The 11,270-nt window shown below is 36.8% G+C and overlaps 1 protein-coding gene across 1 annotated transcript; it reads left to right on the forward strand.

The window, feature by feature from the left end:
• Positions 1-289: 289 nt before the first annotated feature.
• Positions 290-11,025, forward strand: KRT8 (keratin 8). The gene is made up of 9 exons (XM_053708329.1): positions 290-703; positions 3,557-3,765; positions 5,666-5,726; positions 5,830-5,925; positions 6,610-6,774; positions 7,454-7,579; positions 8,117-8,337; positions 8,516-8,571; positions 10,131-11,025. The coding sequence occupies exons 1-9, from the start codon at positions 362-364 to the stop codon at positions 10,358-10,360; spliced, it is 1,506 nt and encodes a 501-aa protein (XP_053564304.1). The 5' UTR covers positions 290-361; the 3' UTR covers positions 10,361-11,025.
• Positions 11,026-11,270: the final 245 nt, after the last annotated feature.

The following is an 11,270-nucleotide window of genomic DNA, read 5'->3' on the forward strand; positions in this document are numbered from 1 at the left end:
TCTTCTTCCCATCCTCGCCCCTCCGCTCTACCGGGGCCAGAGTGCATCCCCGCCCTGGTTTGTGTGGGTGAATCGAGGTTAGGCAGTGAAAGGCTTCCAGCATTTCCCTGCCCTGTCAGCTCTGGGGACAGCATAGCCTCTGCGTTATTCGGGCGCGCCCCCTGGCGGTACAGGAGTAAGCCTAGCAATGCCCGTCGCGGGCAGGTGGTAACCACGCCCTCGCCTGCCCAGCCACTCAGGTGCTGCCCCCCCTGCTCCCTTACTCATAATATAAGCGAGCCGCTCCCGGCGCTGGGAATCTGTCCTGTGCCAGCACTACTAGTGTCTCCTCAGCCCACTCTCAACCGCTTGCATTGTAATCATGTCTATCAAAGTTAGCAAAGTGACCTACCGTAGCTCCTCCAGCGCCCCACAACGCCCCGCTGGCTTCAGCAGTTATTCTTACAGCGGAGGCTCCGGGGGTGCCAGAGCCAGCACCGCAGCCTTCAGCTTGGGCTCTAGCTATGGAGGTTCTCGCTTTGGCAGCGGGTACAGATCGGGCTATGGTGGAAACTCCCCAGCTGGGATCACCTCTGTTAGTGTCAACCAGAGCCTGCTGGCACCTCTCAACCTAGAGATTGACCCCAATATCCAACATGTAAGGAACCAAGAAAAGGAGCAGATCAAAACCTTAAACAACAAGTTTGCTTCATTCATCGACAAGGTAAGCGTTACCTGCTTCTGCCCCAAGGTGGGAGGGACAAGGGCCCACTCTCCTGCAGTCACTGTACTTTTCATGATCACATACAACTCTATGATAGATGAAAGGCACAGCCAAGTTATGATGACCCAGGGCTCAGACTGAAAGAGATTGCCAAACTGTTCCCACCGTTATAAGATGGGCAGAGTGCCAGATGCTCTTTTCTAGTTGCCCTAGCCATTACTTATAAACTATACCTGGGTTTTTTTTTTGTTAGGTCTGTGACTGTCGTAATCTTTTTAGTTCAAATTATTACAGATAATGAAACTATAAATGTACCTCTCCTAATGTAGGTGAATCTTGTCTACAGATTCATTTATTTTATAAAGTACTGTGCCAGTTTGCCTATAGCGTGTAGTGATTGGCTGCCAGGTGTGATTTTATTTACCCCCAAATTATTTTAGAAATCTATGTAGTGTAATATATATTTTAAATAAAGCTGACAAAGAAAAGGTACCATGAAGTTATAAATAATTGTTATAGATAAAAATGGTGCGTATTATAGGCCATAAACGATTTTTGCAACAGCTGCTGCACCTGCAGAACCTTTTTATATTATCTGTTTACAGTATGGGAGGTAGTGATTTTTTTTGTCTTCATTTACAGCCCAATATCCTAATAAATAACAGAATTATACATTATTGTAGCCTATATATGTAGTTTGGTTTCTAGACTTTTTTTTAAAGAAAAAATATATTTATATATGAAAACAATATAATCTTAAATTAAAGTTAATATACAAAACAAATGGATTTTGAATGTTCTCAAGACATAGCTTGTTTAGCTCGTCTAAATGGTGTTTTAGAGTATCACTTTATCCTAGCATGCATTTTGTGCATGGCATACAGTAGGTTGAGCATAATAAGGTAGAGGAAACTGCAAATTGTTTGCTTTTGTAGATCCTGCCTGTCCCGGACAATAATCCTTGTGAATTTATAATATACTAGCTGTAGTATGAAAAAACATAAGGTTACATAGAAAACAAGTAATGCTTGTTATCTTATACTGCAGCAGATTCGTTCAATAATTAGCCAAGGAAATATTAACCCCACTGCTGTGATGCATTTTTATCATATTTGCAGCCACTTTGTAATGCAAGGGGTGAAAACAGGGGTATTTAAAGGGACATTATACACTCGTTTTTTTCTTTGCATAAATGTTTTGTAGATTATCTATTTATTTAGCCCATAAAGTTTTTTTTAATCTATAGTTTTTCTTTTTTTTTTTTTAATAACATTGCTCTGATTTTCAGACTCCTAACCAAGCCCCAAAGTTTTAGGAGAATACCAACATATACCTACTCCAGCTTGCTTCTGTTTGTGTAAAGGGTCTTTTCATATGCAAAGGAAGGGGAGGGTGTCTGATATTTCCCACTTACAGTGGGTGCTCCAGTAACCTGTTAAATAGAGCTAAACTGGAAGCTTCTAAGTTTTTAAACGGTTTTATACTGGATTTTTATATCAGTATCTGTGCATATTATTCTTTATACAGTAGTAGTGTCTATTACATGCAGTTATATGAAAATTGTTGTATACTGTCCCTTTAACCTTTTCACGTCAGGGGCCATATTGAATTTTTTTAACACTCTTATGACCAATGAGCACATTTTAGAACTACTAATCAAACCAAGAGCTACTCAAATATTTAATTTATCAATTGATATTATATATTTAAATTGAGCAATGATTTGGACGTACAATTATTTTAGTGTGCACAAGAGCTAACACTATGCAATGTGCCCCCGCCCCCCCCTTCAATGATCTATATGTGTACACATTTGCTGATAGAAGAATAGCATTGCTTAAAAATCAAAGTATTGTAAAATTCGTTCAACTAAGGAGAGATTACCTGCATTGTGCCCCTGTCCTAGCAATAGGTAAATAAAGGTTTGCATTTAAAATATACAATTATTTAATATGAATTATGTAAAGAATATTCATTCAATGCAAGTACATTCACATATGTCTAATTTTGCACAATTTGCACAGTGTATTTCAGTTTTTTTATTTGTAACTTTAAACCTTTTTAAAACTTGTCGCCACCTTATCTTATTTGCTCTTTCATTTTCCTCTATAAGAAGATAAATTCCAGGCGTTAGCCTAGAAATCTTCATACATACAAATGTCTCTATGTGAGGGGGTGTGTTATCACCTGATTTCTGCCTGTATATGATGACCAGGCTAATGGCAGCAGTCAGGGCGCTTATTTAATACCTTTGTTTCTTTACTTGGTGGGAGGGGCTGGTGGGGTGAAGTCACCTGCTGAAATTACCTTATAGGGCAATGAAACAGTCCCTTTCATTGCAGTCAGTGTCAGTTTATCTTGTGCACAAATAATTTGTTCACACTAAGTACACAACATAGCTAGCATGACCCAGTATTCCCCTAGATTTAATATTACAGACTGTGTGCAAACTTTGTAATTGCAATATCTGTTTAATATTATTTGCTAGTTACATTTGGAGTACATTACTGCTATCATATATTAAAAATAAATCTAGAATGCACATATTTGTGTCTAATATAATTCAATTTAAATATCTTAAAAGGTGGAAGGACAGGAACAAATCAGGTACTTGTTTTTGAGGTAGAGGAAGTATCTAGTACTGCAGATTGTGATACCCTTCAATCAATAAACCAAACTTTTATTTTTTATTTTTTTTGTATGTCATTTTCAGGAAAATAAAACATTTGCTAACCCAGCTACTGTAAAACACACTATTTTACTTGTTCTATTTAATTTTAAATTAGTTATCTACTCTAAATAAGTTTCTGCTAAAAAATAAATATTAAAGTTTATTGCATTATCTATCAACAGGTACGCTTCCTAGAACAGAATAACAAGATGCTAGAGACCAAATGGCAACTTCTGCAGAACCAGAAGACAACTCGCAGTAACATCGACGGCATGTTTGAAGCATACATCAATAATCTGCGCCGCCAACTGGACTCTCTTGGTCAAGAGAAGGTCCGTTTGGAGTCTGAGCTAGGAAATATGCAGGGCTTGGTAGAAGATTTCAAGAACAAGTGAGTACATGGAAAAAACATTTTAAAAATGGGTGGTAAACATATCTAACAATATTTAAAACTGAATTTTCCACTGTTACCCCAATATGCTAGAGTATCTCTTGCAGGATCTTGAATACTGATCCTGCAACATTCTAATCCACACAATGACTGTTTGCTCAGTGTCATTATCTGTCCCTCATTGGCAGAGATAAGATACAATTATTCAAGAAGCTTTTTAATGTTTATGTCTGTGGACTGCAAAACAATGCATATTTTGCTAAAGAGTGACAGCTAAAATACATTGCAAACCTTTTATATTTTTAAGCAGATGTTTTGCAATGTGGCACTTAATTGCTGATTTACGCGGTATATCTAAAAATGATTTAATGTCCATTTAAATATTATGATACAATACCAACAGTTAAAAAGTGTCATAAATCCTTGATATGCTGATAATATTGATTGAGTCCTCCCCACCTTTATACTATAGATCATATTCCATTACTCCCACAATGTTGTCATTTTTTAAGCGCCTTCAAGTCATAGCTCCATTTACACCATTTTATTGAACATATTGTTTCTGTGACAAAACAACCCCTGCTCAGGTAAGCCATTGTTTTTCAACCCGCAGTCCTCAATTACCCCCAACAGTCCAGGTTTTCATTATAGCTGAACCAGTGCACAGGTGAAATAATCAGCTGATGGGTGAGAGCGGGTTAGTAACCATGGTGTAACTGATCAGCTGATTACTTCACCTGTGCACTGGTTCAGCTATAATGAAAACCTGGCCCGTTGGGGGTACTTGAGGACCACAGTTGAGAAACACTGCTCTAAGCAAGCCGCTGAGTGTTGGAGCACTTTTGGGTATTGCAAGAGATGAAGAAACAACATTTAAAAGCACAATATCTGATTCTGTTTAGGCAAAATGCTTTATGTATAGTAGATCCCCAGTAAGTATTTACTGTAATCATCTGATAGTTACTGTGTTTTAGAGCATGTCCTCATAAAATCCTTTCCTGTTCTGGCAACAGATTAAACTTTTTTTTATATAAAGCAGAAGATGTGATGTTGCTATGTTTGGGCATCTCCATTTCTGTTTGCATGCTCAGTAAACACATTCATGCATCTGACATCATTTTTTCTTCTTCCTTTTCTGATTGGACAAATCATGTGACCTTAAATGGTAACCAAGGATACATTTAACAGAGCTGCATGTCTGGAAAACAAATTAGCAAGTGTCCTGCCAAATATTATTTAGCTGAATAGTTGTATCTTAAAGTAATGATTACACTCCACTCTTTCACCTACCACCTTTTTATACTCAAATATGCCTACAAAAAGGCTGACAACTTAAATCAAATGTAATTCCTTTTGAAACCAAATTTGAACTCGACCCTAAAGTGATGATTGATAACACATTGAACACATTTTATTTAGTTTTCAATCCAAAGTGATTTACAATTAAACTATAATGAAATGCCCAGGAGATGCAGTTTGTCATACACTTGTCCATGTACTGTGTCCATGTTCCTGGGAATAGACTGTATTGAGAGCCGAGCTCTTCAGTATTTGAGAATGAATTTCCAAGCAATAGATCAGCTTCAAAATAAAGTCAATTAGTTTCAACTGGTTTTAGTGACATAAAAGTGCAAAAGCACTTTATTATTATGCAAAGCATAAATGCACATGTGGTGAGCCAATGACAATAGTTATAATATGTAGTCAGTAATCATAAGATCGCTTCCAATAGTGCACCTAAACCTACCTAGGTATGCTTTTTAACTATGCATAACAAAAGAATAAAATCAATTTGATCACATAAGTAAATTATCTGAAACATGAAAGTTAAATTTCGATTTCAGTATCCCTTTTAAGCAAACAAAAATGTATTGATACATTTTGTATTCAAATTTTTCAGATATGAAGATGAAATTAACAGGCGCACTGAAATGGAGAATGAATTTGTACTGCTGAAGAAGGTAAGAGATTTACGTAACACAATGAATATTAGCCGTAAATGGATTGGCAAGAATGTTCATTATCTTGTGCATAAATAATCCTAAACGTTATCTATTGTTTCAGGATGTAGATGAAGCTTACATGAACAAGGTACAGCTAGAGGCCAGACTGGAAGGTCTGACAGATGAGATTAACTTCCTGCGACAACTTTATGAAGAGGTGAGTAAACCCTTTATCTGAAGAAATGTAAATAGCTTACAAAGCCCATATTTTAAATTTATACCAAAATTGAAGTTTATGTAAATATTTTTTGTATTAGCGTTTATAGCCTTGGTTTTCATATGGGTGTCAAATTTTTTTATTTAAAGGGACATAAAACACAATTTTTTTTTCTTTCATGATTAAGATAGAGCATGCAATGTTAAACAACGTTCTAATTTTCTTTTATCATCACATTTTTTTGTTCTTTTGACTTCTGTTGTTGAAAAGCAGGGAGCATGTACATATCTGGAACACTATATGGCAGCAGTTTTGCAAGAATGTTATTAATTGCAAGAGCATGCCAAATACTGCTCCAGGCACCAACCTAGGTATCTCTTCAACAAGGAATACAATGAGAACAAAGAATAATTGATAATATAAGTAAATTGGAAGCATTTTTAAAATGATATGCTGTGTCTGAATGACATATTTTATTATAAATTTAATATCTCTTTAATACTACTGGTAAAAAATACAATATTCATTTTTGCTTTAAATATACATATAAATATTTTTTTAATAAACTTGTAAGGAACAAAACCCATCTGTTAATTTCCCTGCACAGTATCTTGTTAAAGCAGTATGTTCAGAATGTGACCTGGCATAGCTCTAATATTCTTTTTTATTTTATATTTATTATAGGAAATTCGTGAGTTACAATCCCAAATTTCTGATACTTCTGTTGTCTTGTCCATGGACAACAACCGTAATCTCGACCTCGACAGCATTATTGCTGAAGTAAAGGCCCAATATGAGGATATTGCCAATAAAAGCCGGGCTGAAGTGGAGAGCATGTACCAAATTAAGGTGAGCAGAGAATCCTATATGCATCATGACGTGACTGTACTGTAGGTTGAATAAAGACACAAAAAAGTGCAATTTCTTACACATTGCTATTTACATGGTTGTGAATATGTAAATTCTCAAAGAGATGGCAACCTTAAAATGTAGTTTTCCTTAAAATGATTAATTATTTGTAGTGTACTTTCATTATGTTATGTGCCCACTTCTATAGTTGTGGCTTTTCCACATCTTTAGCTAAGCACGTAATGGCACTTTGCAAAATTCCAAACCCTGGTCCTACAATATTCTATAGAGTAATAGTTTGATTAGTGAGCTCATTTATATCTGCCAAAATTGGCTACTGCCAATATTCACATGCTCAGACTTTTCAAGAAGTATTTCCACCAGACTGCAAAACAATAAAAATGTTGCTGTCAAAATGACAATTTAAAATGTTTATTGTGCATGCAGTTTTGTTCCAGTGCCATACTTAATTGCTGATATATATACCATGTATAATATATTTTGAATAGGATCTTAATGTCCCTTTACATATGTATAGTCAAGAAGATCAAACCGATTTTCTAGAATTGATGTTAGGATACCAATTAGATTTTGTATCTATAAAAATAAGTGAAACTATTTGACCAATAATGCTGATTCTTCATTACTTACCTGAATTCTTATTTTCTATACCTCACAGTATCAAGAACTTCAGGCTTCAGCTGGTCGCCACGGTGATGACCTAAGAAACACCAAAAACGAAATTAATGAGTTGAACCGATACATCTCAAGGATACAGTCTGAGATTGATGCCCTTAAAGCACAGGTATGTGTAGTGGAGTCATTAACCCCACATTTAATGTATATCTATACATGCAGTACCATTTTTATTGTAAACATCCAGTCCTTGAGTCTAATAAATGGAATTCAGTCTATGGGGCCGACTTATTAATGTCTGGCGGACATGATATTCTGTAGTGTATCATGTCCGCTAGTCATTGCTGAATTCCGACAGCATAAGCTGTTGGCATTTAGCATTGCACAAGCAGTTCTAGTGAACTGCTTGTTCAATACCGCCCCCTGCAGATTTCCGGCCAAATCGGCTGCTAGCAGGGGGTGTCAATGAAACCGATTGTATAGGATTGGGTTGATTGCTGTCCGCCGCTCAGAGGCGGCAGATCCAGTTAAGGAGCAGCGGTCTTAAGGCCGCTGCTTCTTAACTGCTGTTTCCGGCGAGCCTGGGAAACAGTGGGATCAGGGCTCATTTTGCCCTTAATAATTCGACCCCCCCTTGAGTCTAAAATGAATGGAACTGGGAATGCATGATGGCTTCTTATACTCATAAAACATTATTTTACTGCAGCGTTCAAACCTTGAGGCTCAAATTGCTGAAGCAGAGGAACGTGGAGAACTAGCACTTAGAGATGCTCAGGCAAAACTGAAAGATCTGGAGGCTGCTCTCCAAAAGGCGAAGCAGGACATGACTCGCCAGGTTCGTGAGTACCAGGAGCTGATGAACGTGAAGTTGGCTCTGGATATTGAGATCGCCACCTACAGGAAACTGCTGGAGGGAGAGGAGAGCCGGTAAGAGAAGTTTCTCTATAGTGGCTTCTTTTGAGTTTTGACTGTGAAGCTGTAACCAAAATTTGTTAATTGATTAGTTGTAGAATGTAGGTGTGAAAAATAAATGTTTGTTTCTGAAAGAGACATGATATGTTCATGTGATATGAGTGAGTTATAACTACAATCTCTTTATTTTCAGATTGGAGTCAGGTATACAGAATATGAGCATTCAGACGAAGACCACAGGCTATTCAGGTAAATACTAGATGCAAATGCCTAAAACAATAGTGGTAATGATAAGTGTCTGTAGCTACAAATCTTATCTTGGATGTGCATACTCAGGTATTGCAATTACATGCAAACTGTACAAATGAAGGTCAGATCTACATCTGTCTGTAACTAAGAACAAACGTTTACCCCTTTAATTTGTTCCTAATGATCCTTTTTACCTGCTGGACTGTATTAAATTGTTTACAAGAACCTCGTTTACCCTTATTTTGGCATTTGAAAAAGCTGATTTAACTTGTGGTTTCTCCACCTATACTGAAAGTTTCCATATTTCAGTCCAGGCTATTGACAGGCTATGTAAACACAGCCAGCAGAAGAAATTACCCCGATGGGGGGCAGAAGAGATAACTAATACGATTATAATTTTCCATTGCTCTCTAAGTATCGGGCTTTGGTTTACAAACAAATGTAAGATGACAAAGCAAGTGTGTGTACACAAAGTGATAACATAAGGAACTATTATTTTACCTACAAGCTCAACCCATTGTGATAGGATGTGGCTTCAAAGCACAAAACCAGCAATTTCATATACACAAATAAACATCAAAATGCAATTTCTCATACATTCTATACTTTACAGTTGGAATAACAAGTCATTGGAAATATATTAAAGGACCAGTAAATACAGTAGATTTGCATATTCAATACACAATAAAAAGACAATGCAATAGCACTTAGTCTGAACTTCAAATGAATAGTAGATTTGTTCTGACAAATTTATGTCTATTTTCACTTTTCCTGTATCATATGATAGCCACCAGCCAATCACAGATGCATATACGTATATTCTGTGAATTCTTGCACATGCACAGAAGGAGCTGGTGACTCAAAAAGTGTAATTATAAAAAAGACTGTGCACATTTTACTAATGGAAGTACATTGAAAAGTTAGTTAAATTGCCTTCTCTATCTGAATCATGAAAGTTTAATTTTGACTCGTGTCCATTTAAGGTAAAAACAATTTTGCAATATACTGTCCCTTTAAAGGGACATTGTATTGCAAACCTGATATGCTCTTATTCGTTAGAGCTCAACAAGTTTAACCTTTGCAAGGCTAGTTATAGGTGGGGCTTGAGAGTGTTGCTGACAAATAATTAATTGGTTGCTTCCTGTTTGGGACCAGCAGTTCTCTGTGGTTCAGGATTTTACCAATGTGTTTAAGCCCTTTGTAGGTGTTAAACACATAGTTCCATGGTGTAGTGCAAAACTTACACGTTCCAACAAATTTGAGCATGTAGATTTGCACTAAAATTACACTTTAACTTTTTTATTACAGGACATTAAAGTCAAAATTGAACTTAAATCACAACTGCACACAATTAAAAACATTTGAGTTAGCTTTCATGATTTATCAATATGACCAGTCTTTTTATAAGCACAGTTGCTGAGGCACATGATCCCACTGAGCATGTGCAAGAGCGCACAGTATATATGTATGTGTTTGTGATTGGTAGATGGCTGTCACATGTCAGTAGTTGAGACATTTATTCGTTGTGACATATAAACATTTTTTTTATACTTTTACAGGAGTGAGCAGCAGTTACAGTGGGGGACTGTCAAGTGCTTATGGAGGTAGCAGCGGGTATGGTAGCAGCGGGTATGGTAGCGGACTTGGGGGTGGATACGGTCTTTATTCCAGCAGTGTGAGCTCATCCCCTCTGGAAACTTCCCGAACCAAGCGCAGCATTGTAGTGAAGACCGTGGAGACCAAAGATGGTAGAGTGCTGTCAGAATCCTCTGATGTCTTCTCGAAATAAACACCTTTCACGTTCCAGCACAATGTCCCACAGCCAGGACTTTTTGTTTTATTTACAAATGAGCCTACTTCAAAGCAGAAATCAAGAACAGCTTTTGAGATGGATTTTCCAGACTATCCCCAGATTTGATCGCAATATTTTTATACGTGAAATAGGCATCTCCTAGAAATGATAACTACATCACAACCCAAAAAAAAGTGGTAGCACCATTATGATAAATGTAATTGTTTACTCCATTGTGGAAAGGAGTTATGTAATTAATAATATTTAACTGTTCCAAGCACCTTGTACTAACAATTAGTTCCCAGCAGGCTCAACTCAAAAAGATACTACCACCTGTAAATAAGCGCTATATCTTTTTTATCAGACATATTCTGCAGCAATAATAACAAGGACTTGTTTATACGTGGTAGTATATTTTAGGACTGGTTTGGTAATTGTGGGCTCAGCTGTGCTCATTCCCTAATGCCTTCTCTCTCTGTTACTTTTTTTCAATTATCTCAGCTTTAAACAAAACCTTTGCTCCTCCAAACCTCTCACGTTGTGCCTTGGCTTCCGTCCTTGCTGGGTGGATACTGGATGTGCCTTAAAAAAATCTTGCACCTTCAGTTAAAAGCTATTCAATAAATATTTTTGTTTTAACAAATAAATGTTTAACTTTTGAAGTCTGAGTTGTGTTGTTTATAGCAGTGATGTTCAACCTTGCTAGAGGCAAGTATTATATACACATAGATACATCTGTAAAATAAGATTAAAGCGACATAAAACAAGTTGGGGTAGAGACAAAATATAATATGTACTTAATTATTTTGCCTGCAAATTTATACTGCAGTGCATCACCATTAACCCTTACTTTTAAGTTTCTGAATTGTACAGCTCTAACTCCCCCCACACATTTCCTTCTATGGCT

The sequence above is a fragment of the Bombina bombina genome, chromosome 3, assembly GCF_027579735.1.
Source record: "Bombina bombina isolate aBomBom1 chromosome 3, aBomBom1.pri, whole genome shotgun sequence".
NCBI classification, from domain to species: Eukaryota; Metazoa; Chordata; class Amphibia; order Anura; family Bombinatoridae; genus Bombina; species Bombina bombina.

Coding starts and splice junctions, on each gene's coding strand:
- KRT8 (XM_053708329.1), top strand. CDS start 362: ATGTCTATCAAAGTTAGCAAAGTGACCTACCGTAGCTCCTCCAGCGCC. Junction 5,727..5,829: donor AATTTGTACTGCTGAAGAAG/GTAAGAGATTTA, acceptor CTATTGTTTCAG/GATGTAGATGAAGCTTACAT. Junction 6,775..7,453: donor AGAGCATGTACCAAATTAAG/GTGAGCAGAGAA, acceptor TATACCTCACAG/TATCAAGAACTTCAGGCTTC.